Genomic DNA, 19,227 nt, shown 5'->3' on the forward strand with positions numbered 1-19,227 from the left:
TCAAAGTCAACAGAGACTGCACAACATTTTATTTTCCTTTGCTTCACTAACTTTTAAATTACAAAGTCAGTCAGAATGTGATAATAAGAATGCTAAGTATGCTAAACATAAATGATTTATATAGTTACATATATATAAATTGTAGAATCATGGTGTAAAATCAAGTGTTTGGTGGCTACCATTTCTGTGCCACGATTAAAGTACAGCTTCTGGTAAAACTGTGATGAGAATAGAAAGTTCTACATACCATATAATGTACAAACTTATATACATAGGACTATCGTTAATACTGTTGACAAAATAAAGAACGCATCAAAGTGGAAACTGGTATACAGGCTTTTCATCAAGCATGAGATATGCCCAATTATATGGCACCACTCTTTCCTAGTGTTTTACCTACCTTCTCTCAAGAGCAGGCATGACAAAATAAGAGAAACAGGCCAGGAAACTCTATCATGAAGAATTCAATTAAACATCTGTAGAGCTTGAAAGGCACCTTGGCGCGTAGTACACAAGTCTTTAGTCTTTGAGTTCAACACCAACCTTCCAAAAGATATTCTGTCAAATGAAGTTTTGATGATTGTGATGGAAAGCATTGTTTAACAGTCCAAAATCTTCCATAGATTTCATAATTTACACTACTTCCATACTCAAACCATTCAGTCATTTGTCATCCTGAAAGAGACCACTCACATCACAGAAAAAGATAAATGATAAATCAAAGTTACTTTGCATTGATTTGCATGTCACCAAAATGCCCCCACAGCCTAACAAAGCTCCTGTTTCCACTCACTGCAGGGGTCAATTAAGGCACCGGTCTGTGGACCAATTGATACCGGGCCGCACAGAAAGAATACACAACTTACATTATTTCCGTTTTATTTAGTATCTTATACTGAACAATGTTTTATTTTGGAAAATTACTGGATTCTCTCCGCCACATCAGTCTTTGACTCACTCTTGATGCCTGGGTCAAATGTCTACATCCGCTACCTTCTTAAAGTGGCTACTCCGGCCGCTAACACATAATACATTACTGCTAAATTGAAACCCCCAAGCTTTGGCTAAAGCTGGTCAAGTCAAGTCAAGTTTATTTCTATAGCGCTTTTCACAACAGACATTGTCTCAAAGCAGCTTTACAGAATTTTAAGAGTTAAGGTGAATGGTGTGCATTTATCCCTGATGAGCAAGCCATGGCGACATAAAGTTAAAATGAATAAAAAACAACACAGTGGATTCACGTTTATTATTATATTTAGAAAAAAACAGCTTTTATGCCTTTTTTTTTTGTTGACTTTATCCACCACACCTTAAAGGCCGGTCCGTAAAAAATATCGTCTGACATTAAACCCGTCCATGAAAATATTGTCCGAAATTAATCCACTTCGTGGCGAAAAAAAGGTTGGGGACCACTGAATTAAGGAATTCATATTTGTTCCTTTATCTTAGTATTTTCCAACCTTACACTCATAAAGGTGTTGAGAAAATGATGAAGGATGAGTCATCTTTTTAGACCGGAAATTATGGATTGTAAAGCATTCAACTCTCAAATAAGCATTTGTCCTTTATGAGAGTTTTTTCAGCAGTATCCTCAATATAAATCCCCACTTATTTCGTTGTGGAGATACTGTCCTTGCTTATAGTTTGCTCTTCAGTTTTTCTTTAAAAAAAATCACACAAATGTATGAACATCACTGTCATTATACAGAACCACAATTTTCAACACTTTCCTATAGATCCAAATGTAATTACTTTAGTAAAGTTTATATTGGCCAAGGTTTATGGAAATTGTAGTCCAGGGGCATATTCCTGACAATATAGAACTACAGCCAATTAAGCAGAGTTCAAAATTTAAGCTCCTGCCATCTGTGCCACAATGAAAACCCCACTATCAAAGTCACTTAAATCTTTACCCATAACCAAGGCAGCTTAGAGATCCTGCTTAGAATTAATTTATTTCCCATCTGTGTCCTAACCTAGAGATATATAAACTGAAAACACCAATATATTTTGCAGCCAATTATAAAGTCATCCCATAACCTAGGAATAAGAGCAATATACTTATAATAACAATATGTTGAAGCATTAAGAGAATAGAAAAGGGTAGCCAATGTTATTTCAGTGACTAGAATGCACTGTTGCTGCAGCATATTAAGGCTGAAAGAGAGTGAGAATCAGTAAGCATTCATATGTGCAGTAGACTATATTTCTACATTCAGAGGTAATGGTGCAATTAAAGTTGAATGCAATGCAGCCAACAACTGCACAACTGCAGCAGAACCATTCTACTTAACATGTCATATTTTTTTAGACACAAAATGAAATCAAACATATTAGATTGAAGAGGTGATAAAACTAGGAGTACAGCAGACCTAATGATATAATTCATAGAAGCAATAGCTGAAAAGGCTGACATTGAAGGTAGCTTTCCTGTTTAACTAAGCAAGCTTATTCATCTGAATTTTTTGTGTGCCATTAATGTCAGTGGAAATGTATGAATGACTAATAAATGAACATAGAGTGACATCAAATAAATTATTAAAAGCATTCAAAAAGAAAAAAAATAAGGAACACAGAATATTTTTGTGGTTCTTTGTATATTTGTTTCTATGTCTACATTTTATGTATATATTAACAATATATTAAAGAGATTTTTTCCCCCCTCTCATTTCAGCTAATTTAACTTTAGTAACTATAGTTTTATCCAATTTTGCCAAGCATATTTGCTCTGGGTTAAAGAAGATTAAGTAGATTGGTATTTAATTAAAAAAATACTTTCAATTCAATTCAGTTTTATAGTATAAAATAGTATAGAAGTATGCTCAATATTTCAATATTTCTATTTATACAGAAACATTGATATAAACACAAATAAGGAGGCTATGTTTAGTATCTGAAGTATTTTACAAATTTTTTAGCTTGTCATTCTCTCTAATATGTTATATATATATATATATATATATATATATATATATATATAAGTATTCACAGCCTCTGTCATGACACTCAAAATTATGTTTAAAACCGACCTGTTTCCATATTTCGCCATTGTACAGTGCTTGTATAAAATTTGATTTGATTTGATTTGATTTGATACATTCAAGCCTGCCTGTTCGCAGCAATTAATGCTGCATGTAGACCTGCATGTATTTTATGTTTGCATTGCACACTGCACGCTGCACACTGCAATATTTACCTTCTTTTCTCTTGTTCTTGAATTTGACGTATTGTAATTTTGTAAATTTGTGATGCCATTTTTCCCCCTTTAATGTCCTTTATCATTGTATTATAGGCTGTTGGAGTAAAAATGTCATTGTATAGTTATAGGTAACTCTTGAATCTTTCAAATCTAAAAATTTATTTTTGAACAACTATCCGGATTTCCAATAAAGAGCATTTATTTCAACATTTGTGCTCTCTCTTTTTTCTCTCTCTCAATTATTTGCTAAGACAAGACAAGTTAAGAACAACTGAGACTTAGAGGAACTAAAATTCTCGTCATACTGTGCATTTAAAATTTCTCTGCTTCATGCATTCACTCACTATATACTGTAGTGGGCAGCAGTGTGTTGATGGTGCCAAGCTGAACATACTGTACTGAGCTAGTACACTTAAACCTTTACATCAGAAAAAAAAAAGTCCATGTATGCTATTCACACGGTCTGTCAACGTGGCTGAGGCATCCTGTCTTCTATCCAAACAAAGCAGTGCTAGTGAAATGCTTCATCTGTGGCCAGTGTTACGTTATAGGTCAAATATATCTGTGTGAGCAAACGTGTCAGACACATCAGAGCAGCATATATTTTTAAATTATAGAGCATGATGTCATTGCAGGACTGTGGCATAAGGGAAATGAAAACTATAAAGGTCTCCTAGAATTTCCACTGAAGAATAACAAAAGGCTAAATGTATTTGCCTATACCATGTGTAATTTATAATGTCCATATGAATTAGAGGTCTATAAATTTGTCAGATGCATTACTGTGCTGCCATTTTTATGAGAATCAGCAGGGGAGGGATGCTGAGGAAGCATACAGTAGTTAGCTCAGTATATCACAGAATGTCACATTAAGGTTTTAGTAAGTTGCCATTATTATTCATCTGTATGGAAAATCTGCATTGAAACAGCTAAAAGTGAATGATGTCTCTCGTGGCAATAATAGGGCTAAGGCTTACATAAAGAACAGAGCAGCCACTTATGCAAGTGTTGCCAGAGAGCACAGAAAACATTAGCAGTGAATCAGCACACTAAAGAGTGTTTTGCCTCCATCAGCATCTACATGATAAAGAAGAAATGTAACATTTCTGGCTTAACAAAAATTATTAACATTCAACACAAACTCATTGTGGAGAACTATTCTGAGGTCTTAGCCAACAGCTGTACTCTCACACGTACTCTCAAAGGTACATTTTACACAAGATCAACTGTTAAATAAGAAATGGAAAAGCAGTGTACCTGTCTAGAGGGTTAGACTGCTGGTCATGCAGAAGCTGAGGTATGAGGGCTACTGCAGCATTTGGGCACTGATCTGGTTCACAGGTAGAAACAGGAGGTTCAAATTCAGGTTCAGGCTCTAGAGGAGCACTCTCTGGGGGTGTGGGTGGCGGTGTGGGGAATTCAGTGCTGTCACAGAACAGGTGAGCAGGAAGAGCTGGCGGCAGTGTGTCCTCCTCTGGGGGTGGTGGGAAGGAAAATACAGACTCACTTCCATCAGCTGATTCTGACAGCAGTGGCCTGGACAAAAAAAAAATGCATAACAACATAAGGAGAGATTAAAAGGAAAACACATCTGAAGTATAACAAACCTGAGGCTTAGGTAATTAGTCCCTTAGTATAAAAAGGCAAATACATTTCTTTGCACAAATAGAAAGCAACATTACAATAGTAATATGAATTTTAAATACACTGACAATTTTTAATCAAATATGCAGGTTTGGAGTTACAGTTTACATCAGAATGAGGGAAAATTTTATCTCAGTGAATTTAACCATGGCATTGATAGTGCCAGACAGGCTGGTATGAGTATTTCAGAAGATGATGATCTCCTGAAATTTTCACCCACAACTATAGTTTCTAGCATATTCACAGAATAGTGAACAAAAAAACAAAACAGACTGACACTTCTGTGGGCAGAAACACCTTGTTGATGAAAGAGATCCGAATGGTAAACCTAGTACACATGAACTCAAATAGCTTTATATGTTTATATTCATGTTGAACAGATTAGCATCTCAGATTGCATTGAACATCAATGTAAAGGGGAATTTCAGGGAAATATTTAAATGTCACCAACATGATAAATTCTTTTTTTACACTATGGCTCTGTGGTAAGTCAAGTTTTATTCTACAGAGTTAGGCATTTCAAACAACTGTGTTTTAACCCTTTCTAAATCAATGGACCCTTTTATAATTCTTGATAGTTCTGGTAAAAGACTTGATACAACATGTAGGTCCAGCATGTAATGCTATACTGAAATATATAGTATTGGAATGTTATTCCAGCTGAATTAACAGAATATTTTCACAATATATTTACGAATAAAAAAATATATATTATGCATAACACTTTAGTCATAAGGTACAGCAGGGGCCAAGTGATACACTATAACACTGAATCACCACAGTAGTAGAGATTACATGTAAACAGAAAGAAGTCATACATCATAATTGGTATTGGTCAAAGTAAGATGGCAAAAGCCAACTGGGTAGACAGCAGACGGTCTTCCAGCTGCTCACAGTGAGAGCCAGCCTACTGCCACACTCTAAAAATATATACACCACTTATGCATCCCAGCCTCAAGACAGTCACACTCCTTTAACAACTGTGCATAGCATAGCATAGTGCAGTCAATTCCAAACAGACGTTTACCCCATACAACAACCTCAAACCCCTTTAATCTCACAATAGACATTTTAAGTTCAACATACATCTACTGTTGTACCTTATCCAGAGTGCCATAAGAACCACAAGTAATCACAAAAGAAATGTGTGCAACTGCACAGATAGCTCTCTGATATACACACATAAAAACCCACTAACATATATTCTTACAGTCAAATCACTTGGGAGCAGCTGTATTCCCTGAAATTGGCCTAAAGGCCCAGACACTGTTTAATAGCAAACAGACCGCAATAAATAAAAGTTGCTGAAAGTGCTGGCATATAACAATACAACTACTGTGTCTGAAATCACTTTTCACACTTTTTTCGTTCTAACAGTAACAGTTTTAGCTAATTATAGTTGAATTGCCATATTAAACACACACACACACACACACACACACACACACACACGCACGCACGCACGCACACGCGCACACGCACACACGCACACACACACACACACATTCCTGTAACAGTTTCGCTCTTGCATGAATATACTTCCTTTACATTTAGCATCCAACAATTATTTGCCATTTAGGAATGACTTTTAGTTAAGTAAACAACATTAAAATTATTATATTAGTTAATTTAAATATTATAAATATTTTAATACTGTCTCAATATTAATATACACAATATATCTTAACAATTTGAGAAGATTTTAGTTTAGTTAACCCTAGAACATCTTTTAGGATCAACTCTGGTGAATATTCAATTGCATAACAATTAAAATAAAACAATCTTGCATCTGGAAAAATAAATTCATACACAAGGTAGGTAACAAGGTGTGTGATAAAATGTGTTTAAGACAGTAAAATCTAAAAGTCTAAAAGTTACTAGCCACATACAGGTGAACACCGCCTGTTACTGTTATGGTAAACATGTGCAGATGAACTTGTGGCTTGTTAGAACATGTTAATAAGTCAGAGTGGAAAGAGCTAAATCAGCAGAGACATTCGCATTCATAAACGTCTTAAGTCTTACATTTACTTTGCTTTCTTCACTAAAAGTAATATTTAAATTACTAAACATTTTAAAATAGGCCAAGCAGAGTCATCTGTTTGAAATCAGGATTGAAAGAGAGAAGCAGAAACAGAAAAAGAAGTTAGATGCTTCCCTTAAGCACATAGAGTTCCTCCCACTTTCCATCTGTTGCACCCTGACTATTATTAACGTGCCATGTACCCATGCTTTTCAGCTCAGCAACATCAAAACTTCATTAGGAGTGAAATGTGTGCAGAACTTACCAAGCCTGGAGTCCACCAACCTGAGTGAGTGCAGACTACACACTACAGTATGGAGGGTATTTCCTTTAGGAGCTGCACTCAAAATACCTTTAGACACTTTGCTACTCTCTCTCTCTCTCTTTCACACACACACACACACACACACACACACACACACACACACACACACACACACACACACACACACACACACACTCTCTGACTCATTCACATTGGTCTTGAGTGTGCCACTGTTCCATCCCTTTTGTTCTACACTGATAGGCCTCTAGGAATGACCTCATGTGAGGGTGTTGGCACAAATAGCAAACATATAAGTGTGCATGGTTGCACATTCTTGCACTCACATTTGCCAGAACACGCACACATTCACACATGTAACCTACATTCTTTGTGGACACATCTACAGAGTAAAATGGAGAGATTTATTAGCTACCTTTCAGTACACAACATCACTGATTACTATGAGAAACTAACAAGCTAACCTTTGTATTGTAAGAAATAATAAAGACATTAAACATTAGAATGTCTGTCACTCCCTCGCCCTGGTCTGTCTCTCCTAGTAAACTTCTGGGTCAAAGGCTATGACTGACAAATAGCAAGTGCTTAGTGGTGTGGCTATGTAGTTATAAAGCAAGGTCAGTAATGACTGAACAGAATTAGAAAGAAAGTAAACATAGTACTAAAAAGTAAAATCCAATCAGAATGCAGTAAAAATCCAAACAAAATGCAACTTTGGACTCTACCAATAAATGGATTGCAGAACCAACTGATTTTTGCAGATGTTGTGTAAATCTAGTGTAGTTAAGCTCCTACCTGCTTTCTGCTGGTTCCACTGGCTGCTCCTTTATTACACTGTCTTTAGTCAAGGAATAAGACTCTGGTTCAGCCTGAGGTTTGTCAAGAGTCTCAAAAGGTCTAGGGAGAAAAAACAAGCATAGAAAACAAGTCAAGAAATAACCAATGCTGCATCAAAATATAAAAAATATGCATTAGCAATTGTTTATAGTCTGTGTGAGGGCGATGTGTCGTTGGGTCTAAATGAATAGGCTCTTTCTTGCTACAAAGGGCATGATATGATGTCATTGCTGAGATCAGCTTTAGGAGATAGTGGGCAATATTAGATTTAGGTAAAGTTACAACATAATTTATACAGTCTAGAAAACTTAAATATCTATACTTTCTGCTGTTGAACTTTCTGCTATTGAAACCACAATCCAAACATACCAAATCTAAAGAGTTCTTTGAAAGCTTAAGGGTTCTAAATTCCTAAAGGGGTTCAATCTGGGACATTTTCTGAAATTAAAATCTGTTGTAAGGGTCTATATAAAACCTAAATTAATTTCCACTGAAGACCACCAGATGTGATAAATGGAACATTTTATTTTATAAACATGTAGGTCAGGCTATGGCTGGTATAGTTCAGCTTTGCTATATTGTGTGGTAACACTAAAATCACAAAATATTGCTAAGAACAAAATATTGATATAGGAAGAATCCATTTGACTGACATAATAAAGATAATTTTTAATGAACTGCCTGAATTAAGATTTTCTTTTTAATCCAATGACTGCTTCCTGTTCTTAAAAGCTCAGAAAGCTTCACAGTGAAAACCTGATGCATGTTCATACAGATGGATGAGAAGTAAAGCAAAGATCAAATTATATTGTAGCCTTTTTGCAAGATTTTTTTAATTGTGACCTACTATAAAAAGATATCAGGTGAGACTAATCTAGGCTAAAAATGAATAAGCAATTTGAAAAACTGTTATAATCTAATGATAAGCTTTCTGATGTTATTTTCACCAAAGAAGTCATGCAAACTACAATCAATAATATAATATAAAACTTGACATGTATACCTGCTACAATCTATACTTTAAAAACCTCATCATTGCTATTCAACATGAATAGTAGCTAATTAAACTCTCTGCTAAGTAGTTCCCAAGTACCTGTTGTCTGCAGATCCACAAGGCGTCTCAAGCTTATAGTTCTGTTGAGTAAGAGATATAGAAGCCTCTTTCTGTGCTCTGAGCCAGTCTGAACTCTCACATGATTCTTCTGTACTGAGTGTTTTCAGTTCTATTACAGGACTAACAGCTGCACCTGGGCTGTCTGAAACATCCTCCTCTGACAATACACTAGTCTTCAGAGTAACTGACCTTTCTTCATCTGTTGATTCTTTTTCAGTATATTCATTGTTATTAACCTTTTCCTTCTGAGCTACATTGCTGAATAAAGTGAAGTCCAATTTTCCACATTTTGAGCCATGTTCTGTTTTCAATACAGTCGAAGCATTTTCATGCATAGTCTGAATAAAGGAATTGGCAGCCTCAGGATTAGAGTCTGCACTCGCATCGAGTAATGTCTGGGAAGTTTCTTGTAAGCATGACACCATGACAACAGCAGTGAGTCTGGGGCTTGATGATAAGACTTTTTCCTGTTCAGACTGCAATCCATCACTTATACTTGATTTTAGGACATCAGTGTCACCACTCACTGTTTTGACTAAGAAGGAATGCGAGTTCTCCTCTTTGTGTTCAGGCAATTTTCTCTCATTTCCTTCCGTTATGTCTTTAAGATCACACTTTACAGCCCTAGTCTCAGGCCCTTCAGACTTCTCTGTGAGTTTTCTGCCCTCTGCTGTCTCATTCTCTCTACCATCTTCATTGCCTCCACTTATCTCTTCCTTCCTGTGCGCCATCTGTTTGACCTCTTCAGAAATAGCTGTTTGCGTCGTCTTATTTTTGGCCTTCTCTTCAGTTCCAGCACTTGTTGTGAGGCCCTGTGACTCAGCATAATGTGCTTTAGGATCCATTGCATCCTGACACTCTTTGTTTTGTGAATGTTTGAGATCCATAGATGCCTCAATATGTTGCTTCATCTCTAAAGCTGGTGACTCAGCTTGAAGGGGTGTAGAAGGGAGTTCTATTTTGTGAATTAGAGCTTCTTTTGTCCCAACATTATCCTTGTCTTGGAAGACACCAGCAACAGTCTCACTGTCCATTTTTTCAATAGGAGTTTTATAACTGGACGGCTGTATAGCCTCAACCAGAACACTAGTGCACACCTCAGTACACTCAGTCTTGTCAAATGTGATCGCACTGGAACACTGATCCTCTATTCTGTATTGATGGTATGAGGTGCTTAATTCCTCACGTGGCTTGGATAAATCATTTGCAAGTTTGTCAGCTTTGCCGAGGTCAGGAAGAACTTCCTTTGGTTTATCCACACTGACCTGTGATTCACTTGTATGAAGTGAGTGTGGTTTGCCCTCCTTTTCTTCTAATGCCTGAATGACAGACCCTGGAAATTTCTTCAGTTCTGTGTTGAGCTCTTTATTTTCAAAGGCAACTGCTGACATGCCCAAGAATTCATTTTCTTGATAGTCCAACTTAATCTGGTTTGCTTGGTTCCAATCTTCTGTACTCTTTTCATTTAAGACTTTAAATAAAGAAGAGACATCTTCAAAACCTGTTGGTTTGATACTAGGTTCATTTTGATTCTGCTTTTCATCAAGACATACATCACCCTCAGTAATGATATTGTCATGATCCATCAGCAACGTGACCTTTTCTAGCTTCCCAGAGCTACTACAGAGGTCCTCTAATTCAATTCTATTTTCCAATATCCCACTGGCCTGCACTTCATAACTAGGACAGCTAACCTTGGGTTCTTTTATAAAAACATCATCATACCTCTGTAAACCTCTAATTTCCATTAATTCCGTAGCTTCAATGCATTCCTGTGGTTGTTGTAACTCTGTAGGCTGGGACTTAATATTTAAACCAGGTGCCAAATCCAATTCACTAACTACTGTCTGATGTTGTGTCTGGTCTCTTTCACAGCAGGTCACTTGTACCAGGTCCTGGTCTGTGGATGGTTGAGTGGCTTCAATCAAATCCGTACCACAGTTCTGCACTTCCTTTACAAACCCTGTGAGAATTAAGTCAGACTCAGAAAGACAAGTCAATAAAGATGTTCCTGGTGCTGTTTCATGTAGGTGCTTTGCTTCTTTCTTGTCCTGTTTTTTTTCTGAACTTTCCTTTTGATCCTCTTTTATGAATTTCTGCTCAACAGTGATTTGTACATTTTGTAATTTGTTCTCCACATTTTGATTGTTCTCTTGAAGTTCATCAGAATCTGTTGTTTTCTTGTTTGTGTTCAGTTCTTCTTTATGTTTTCCAGACAGTCCACCCTCCATGGTTCTTACATTACTGATTGATTGCTCACATGTATTTTCAGGGAGATTGAGTTTATCCGCCAGGGTTTGTTTTTTGAATGCACTAAAATCATTTGCACACTTTGGTTCTTCAGGTTGCTTAATAACTTGAATTACTTCTGCATCTTCTTTATTCGTTTTATTTGTTCCAACTGTATTATCTTTATTGAAGCTAACTGTGTCCTCTATCGGCACCTGAGTTAGTACCGGGTTCATTTCAGAGACAGCAGGTTTGGGGCACAAACGTTGTGGTATCACAATAGAACATTCAATTGCACAGTATTCCTTAGCATTAGAGGTGTCTATCTCGATCAAGGAATTAGATTTTGTATGGGCAGATGGTGAGGACTGAAGATTAGCCATTCTGTCCTCTGATTCAGCGCTGACATATTCAGATAAAACGCATACCTTTTCTGGTGTTGAAACATTTGGCTTAGAAATAACATCACATTTGTCAGGGAGCTTGCTTTCAATACATTGTTGTGGCATGAGCAGCAAAGTTTCAATATTTTGCTCAGTGCCTTGTATTGTCCCAGCTTCAGTTATATCCTTTGTAATCTGTTCCCTTTCTGGATGAGTATTTAGTTGTCTTTTTGGCTTCCTTGTTAGACCATCCTCTTCAAGTTTTTCAACTCCAGGGTAATCTTGAACCACAAAATCAATCCCTGGATTTCCTTTTTCTTTACTACATAGGCTAGCAGGTGCCAAATTTGTACCTTCCACTTCTCTGTGTGCTAACTTGGTATCCTGCACAGAAGAATCTATGACATTTGTTAATAAATCAATGCAGGAAGAGTTGTTATCATTTTCATTTTTTTCTCTCTTTGTCTTTGCAGGTTCAGAATGCTCATTAGGTGTTTCTGCAAAAGAAAGTCCTCCTTCCCTCAAGCCAGATCCAGCCAAATCTGGTGGTGCGTGTTTTTTTGTAGAGACAGTGGCAATGTCTGACACTGCTTCACTGTCATGAACTGAATCTTTTTGATATTGCAACTTTCTCATGTTTTCTTCAGGTCTAGTTTGAAAGCATTCCTCCAAGATCACTGTATTTGTCTTCTGGGTCTGTTGAGATATAGCTGTACTGTTAGCAGATGGGCTGAATGTGATCTTATTAAAATTTTCTTCACTATGTAAGCTATCTGGTGCCAAGTTAGAACCATTCACTTCTGTAGAATCTAACTTGATATCCTGTTTAGAAGATGCTTCATCAGGTAGTCTAACCTGAATTAAAATATTTATATTGGAAGAGCTTTTATCATTTTCACTTTTCTCTCTCTTTATCTCCACAGATTCAGAATGTTCATCAGGTTTTTCTACAGTATCAGTTTTCACAGTCTTATTTTTCATATCTGCTGCAATAACATTTCCATTCTCAAGACAGCCAATTTTATTATAGTTGCAATGTGTTTCCTTTTCTAAGACAGAAACCTTACAGTCATTACTGACCTCCCACTGACTCATCATAGGGCCAGAACTGAGCACAATAGGTAGTTTAGGATCACTTTGGATACTGGAAGATGAAACTCCCCCTTCCCCCATGCCAGATAAATCAATTTCCACAGGTGTGGGGTCTTTTGTAGACACAACTATTGAGACTGCTTGACTCTCTTGACATAAATCTGTTTGAAATTTCAGTTTACTTGTGTCCTCTTTAGGTTTTGCTTGAAAACCTTCTTCTGAGATCACATTATTTGATATCTGTATCTGTTGAGATATTTTTGTACTGTTATTAGACTGGCTTGACAGCATACTGTCTGCATTGGAGCATTCAGAAGCAGATGGCATACATAGGGGTTTCTCTTCCTGACCAGTACTGAATGGTTTCTCAGTTGCCCCAGGCTTAACATCCACTTCAGATTTTCCATCTTCAGAGTTCTCAAGTAGCAAAAAATCCATTCCCTCATTTGTATTTTCATCAACATGTAGGCTGCCATAAGTCAAACCAGTGCATTTTACTTCTTTACATGATAGCTTTGTATCCTGCATAGTGGAAGCCATGACAGTTATATCAGGGATTAAAACATTCGTACAGGAAAGGCTGAGATTATTTCCAGTGTTTTCTTCTGTAGTCTTCACAAGTTCTGGTTTTCCTACAGTAACAGTTTTTACTAACATCTTACTGCTCATCTCTCCTTTAACGTCCTGTCTGCTTTGCATTTCCTCTCCTGGGAGAGAAACATTATAGTCATTAATGACCTCCCAGTGACTCATCATAGGGCCAGGAGCCCTGAGCACAACAGGCACTTTAGTATCACTTTGAATATGGGCTCTGGCAGAGTGTGCGCTCCCTTCCAATGCACTAAATACTTTTATAGCAGTAGGCGAGGGATCTTTTGTACTTACAACACCCATGGAAACTTCTGAAGCTGATCCAATGTCACGACTAGAGTCTGTCTGATATTGGAGCTCACTCATATGCTCTTCAAATTTAGCTTGAGGACATCCAACAGAAATTACAAAGGGTTGTTCAGTATTTGGTTTTGTGTCATTCTTGGATATGCCTGTACCATCAGTAGAGTTACTGGACATCATACCATCTCCTGTGCAAGAAATTAGTTGTTCATTAGATTTTATACAGCATTCCTGGGAAACACCTTCTGAAGCTTGTGACTCTAACTTGGACTCCTGTACACTGTCACTCAGAATGTTCTGAAAATGGTCTTGACAAATCTCTTTCACATCACTTTTCCCTAATTTATCTTCTTTTTCGTTCACTTCTTTGGTGGTGAGCACAACTGCAGAATTTCTATCTTCATTAGAAAGAACAAGGTCAGAAAGACCTATCACCTTATCACTTCCAATTTCTTCCAAAACATTATCCTGAAGTTTAACTCTGTTTTCATTAGTATCTTCTAATGGAGGTTTATGCTCCAGAGTGCTTCGGGTGAATATTAAAGTTTCCTCCTTTTCTTGAGTCTTGTCAGGATCATTAGTTCTCACATTCTTCAGTAACTCTTCAGCACTCATTGCAAGATTATTAGCAGTTTTATCTTTTAAATCATGTATTTTTTTTACATCAATCTGCTTTTCAGGATTTTCATTCACAGTCATGTTTTCCTCTCTCACCTTAGCCGCACTGGTGCTTTCGCATGTGGTATAAGCTGTTTTTTGAGGTGGGTCTGGTTTTTTGTTGCCAAATAACCCCTGAAAGTTAAAGCTTGACTCACTTACTGGGTGCCACAGATTCTCATGAAACGTTAGTGGTGGCAGAGAGGCAAACCCAGTCACCTGGCGTGGCATGTCTTCTTGAGAGCCCCCGGTTCCTTTATTCACCTTATTAAAACTTGCAGTGGTGCTCCACTTGTCCAGCTGAGATGTAGATGATAGATGCTGGTTTTCAGTCTTATAGCTTGTGTCTTTTGCTGTCCCCGCCTTGTTCTGTTGGGTGCTGCTAATCTCAATTTGAGTCGATGAAGTATTCTGTACCTGTTGATAGCTGGTCTGCGCAGTAAGATTTGCTGAAGCAGCTGTCAAATGTAAATTATTGCTGTCTGGCTGTTTTTCATCCAACGCATTCAAACTCTTATTCTTACGATCCTTTTTCTCTGATGCTTCCTCGCTCTCTGTGTCTGTGCTGTTTGGGAGGAAGTCAGGAGAGGAGGGGTTGTATAAGCTGCTGGCGGTTGTTTTGTTGTTGGTCAACAAAGGCAAGGCTGTGTTAGCTATGTCTGCTGTGGTCAAAGTGACAAGTTCATCCTTTTGCTGCGGTGGCACCAGTTTCAGGCCGTTGTCATGGAGCGGATAAGATTTAGCCTCTGTCAAGGACAGTGCCTGCTCTCTGTATAAAGTCTCTGCTCCACCCCTTTCTTTTCCTCTCCCTTCCTCTGTTCCTCCCTCTCCTCCCTTCTCCAATGACTCAGAGCTCTTTCTCTTCCAATCACATCTATCGTTAAACTCTGTTGTAGAGGCAGCGACCACAGTCATGTCCCTAACACTGGCTGTGCCTGTCTCTTTCTCACCAGCTGCAGAGAGAGAGTCCATCCCCACGGAGCAATCAACTAACAGACCTCCTCCCTTCTCTTCATTTTCTTCATTCTCTTCAGAGTTTTGTAGCATCTTGCTGCTCCATCTCACCTCAGATGCTGCTTCTGCCTCCTTAGCGTCCTTTGCAGGTGAGTTATTAGTCTGTGAAAAGCTTAGCGAAAATGAGTGCACTTCTGCTGCAATGATTTTATTCGGCTTTCCATGAGAACACAAAGATTTATTTGTTTCCTGTAATTCTGTGGGTTCATCTAAATATCCTTTCTCTGTCATCTTCACTCTTTCCAAATCTCCAGTTCCTTTCTCTCCGACTCCCTCGCATTCTCTCATTTCGGGCATCGTGGATGTCATCAGTGGTGGTGTGAAATCAACGGCTGATGCTGAAGCCTCCTCAAGGGCACTCTCCTCCTCCGTCTTTATCCCTTTAGTACCAGTACTGCTCAAAGAGTGTGATTTCCCCCGCACCACAGTGTGTGTGCCTGCTTCACTGCCAATAAAAAACACATTCTCCTCCTCCTCCACCTCCTTCTTTTCCAGTGGACATGCCTCTGAACTGCATCCCTTTTCATGCTCATGTGTTTTGCCTTTAACATCTCTAAAATCAATCACAGTGCAATCAGTAGATACCGTAATTACACATTTCTCATGTTCAGCTTCCCTTGTTGAGTTTAAGTTTAGGGTTGCATGCTCTGATATTGACTTACATGATCCATCTGTCCCAATACTGATATCCTGTTGTTTAATTGTCTGTAGATGGTCCAGTGTGGGGGCAGGTGTTGCCTCCAGTGGAGTAAGATGAGCCTGATTAGATAGAGACTCTGGAGGTAAAGAGCAGAGAAGCTCCATCTGTCCAATTTTGTCTAACAACTCAATCTGATTATCTTCTTCAGTTTTAAGATCAGGGTTTGTTTCTGACTGAGCCTTTGTTTTAGTAATATTTTCTGCCTTCTTCTCCGATTCCAGCAATGGCTGTGTGTTAAGCTCTATCCAATTGCACTCAAAAACATTTTCTGTTATAAATTCTTTTAGTGATTTTTTATCCATTGCTGTAGTGGTTATAATCTGTGTGCCAGGTTCTGGGTTTTTTTCCACAGGATATGTTATAGTCTGATCCTCCTCATTTGCAGAGTCTTTGAAATCTACTAAGCTGACATCTTCTGGCTGTGCTTGTATTTCATGTATTTCATTTACAGTTTCTGTAACTGCCTCTGCTGTTGAATCATGTTCTATTAAGTGTTTATTTCTGTCTGCAGATTTTGTTGAGTCAGTGTTTGTTTCCCTTTCAGCCATTATCTGAAATTCATTCATTGGTTCAGTGAGCAATTTCTCACTGTGTTCTTTGGGATATTGAACCGTGGCCTGCTCTGGCTGTGTTTTCCCTAGTATATAGTCTCTAAAGCAAAACACAGGCTGCTCTGTAAAAGATGCTAAATCAGTAGCTTGTGCTCCAACATCTCCATGGCAACTCTGGTAACATCCTGTTTGAGATTCTGCCAGTAAAATTGGAGGTGACATGGGATCCTCCCTGATTTTTGCACCTTTGATTTCCTCATCATCAGTTGCAGACATGGCCTCTGACAAACAGCTGCCAATCTGATCTGTACTGCATGAACTGATTGAGTGTGAGGACATGCCAAATGAGGCTATTTGTTCCTCACATTCCTGAATGGCTTCTTGGAGCTCACGGTCCAGCAGCGTTGCTGAGGACTGGTGTGATGGTGCATTTTCCTGAATCGTTCCAGCTGACTGGAGTTGCAGAAGAGATGCGTTCTCTTTGGAAACTGCTGCTCCATTTTGGCTATTAGGGATTCAGCAACAGAGAATAATACACATAAATGTTGGTGATCATTCCACATAGAAATCCTAAAACCAGTGCACACCATTCCACAATGTGAAAACACCCCATGCACAAACACAGCATAACAAGCTGTATTGAGCACTCCAAGTGGCAGCAAGCAGATATTATTTGGCTACAAAAAGCAATTTATTTCTGCCCAAGTCCTTTGATTTGCCAACACAAGCACAGTCATACAGATGCTGTCAGCCTCATGAAATAAGCATCAGCTGGAGCTGTACATTATATCCACTCTCATGCTTCTGTGTCTAATAGTGAATCACAGCTGCTGAGTCACTGGCCAATACAAAAGCACCAGTTTGTTCAGACACATTGCCTTTAGTCTTTTTTAGCCTCAGTCTTTCTCCCTCTGTGCTTTCAATTTTAAGAGAAATTCACAAAGTAATGTTTACCTAGCTCATTTTTCTCTGTCAACTGAAACTCTATGGCAATCAATCATTCCTGACCGCAAATGGAAAAACACTAACATAAAAATCACAAGTGATAATCATATGGTCACTTTCTGCCATTCGTTCACAATGTAAGCTGTGAGGTAATAACACCACTGCTGTCTTTTTTTAGAAATTATGTTGAGAAGGCTGCAGAAAGATCTTAATAACACACCCTGCCAGATGTGAGAGGAGAAACAGGGTGTGAATGGCAAGCCCTTGCCTGCATGCCAGTGTGCATGTGCTTGTGCGTTTGTGTGTGAGTGTGTGTGTGTGTGTGTGTGTGCACGTGTACACACATGTGTATGCATGCGCGCGTGTGTGTGTGTGTGTGTGTGTGTGTGTGTGTGTGTGTGTGTGTGTGTGTGTGTGTGTGTGTGTGTATATATATACGCATGCCTAAGGATGACTTGGCACGGACCTGCCTGCTGCACTGCAACCAATCATACACATCTCCACTACTCATAATCCTGGATTTAATGGTACATGTCCCTATTGCTTTTTGTCTTTTTTTTTTTCAAATCTAGAAATTAATTGTATATAATAAAAGAAGTGTATGGGTCTATAAATGTAATACAAATCTTTTCACCATTATGAAACTTGCTAAATTTGTGTGTACATAAAAAATCAGTCAGAGCTTACACAACACCTCCTACACAATAACCAAAGAGGTGGATACAGTTGATCAAGTAACTACTTAGCAACTATAATTAGAAAGCTAAAGGAATAAGAAGTCCTTGAAAGATCTACACTGTATCCCTTCCATATTTAAGATAATCCATTGATATTGGGGGAGATTTCCAGTTATTTTGTATGTGTCTCTTCAAATCAGTCTATTATGCCTTTTGAACAAACACTATATGGCTTGTTACTTAGGTAGACCTACCTTGTACCAGCACTCCCTAATTATTCTATCATGTACCTCAAACACCTAGGCACATTAGACAGGTTAGATAGGTTGCTTTGTCAGTTTTGTTGCCAGTTATTTAGACAATAATGGCTGTATGTTAAGTTATTTTTGAAGGACAGTAAATATGTACTGCTATACAAGCTGCACATTGACTACTCTAAAATATATCTATCTTTTTTTAGAGACTGTATTTGTACATATGTATAATATACATTACTATTCATAGTTTACTGGCATAAAATGTGCAGTGCATGAAAAAGCATAAAAAAGTGTTAAGTGCCTTACTGTACACTGTTATGGTAAAGAGGATGGCACAAATCTTTCCTGTTACATGCGTTTACACTGGATGTGGAGTGAAGGAAACATGCCTAACGTGCACACTGCTATATCAGAATGTTACACAGGTTTGGACCTAGTTTTCCTTTGACTGAATTTTGCCATTTGTTACCTTTTTACAATGGACATTAATGGTGGGCTAATGGGCCTCCATGTTATGCGGCATTCTCCCAGCAGGGGATCTCCTCGCTCATCCATATTACTGCTACTTTCATGCTTAAACAAGAACTCCTAACACATCATAGGAGCCACAATGTTTGCTTTCCAAAGCATGCCCATATATAGCTGATGCAGTAAGCATAATAATTATTCATTGCCTAGCACATTTCTTAATGCTCTGAGGTGGCTGCAGCTCTCTGTGGGAACAGCAT

The 19,227-nt window shown here is 38.1% G+C and overlaps 1 protein-coding gene across 11 annotated transcripts in view; it reads right to left on the reverse strand.

Annotated features, from left to right (window-relative positions):
• tacc2 (transforming, acidic coiled-coil containing protein 2) overlaps positions 1–19,227 on the reverse strand; it is a 63,853-nt gene that overhangs the window by 32,208 nt on the left and 12,418 nt on the right. For all 11 annotated transcript variants that reach the window (XM_083539364.1, XM_083539373.1, XM_083539372.1 and 8 more), the window contains 3 exons: positions 9,080–17,125; positions 7,945–8,046; positions 4,457–4,735 (listed from right to left, as the gene is read on the reverse strand). In XM_083539364.1, the coding sequence (XP_083395490.1) occupies positions 4,457–4,735; positions 7,945–8,046; positions 9,080–17,125 (8,427 nt within the window). The remainder of the gene's footprint in view (positions 1–4,456; positions 4,736–7,944; positions 8,047–9,079; positions 17,126–19,227) is intronic.

Source organism: Silurus aristotelis (assembly GCF_946808225.1).
Source record: "Silurus aristotelis genome assembly, chromosome: 4".
Taxonomy (NCBI): Eukaryota; Metazoa; Chordata; class Actinopteri; order Siluriformes; family Siluridae; genus Silurus; species Silurus aristotelis.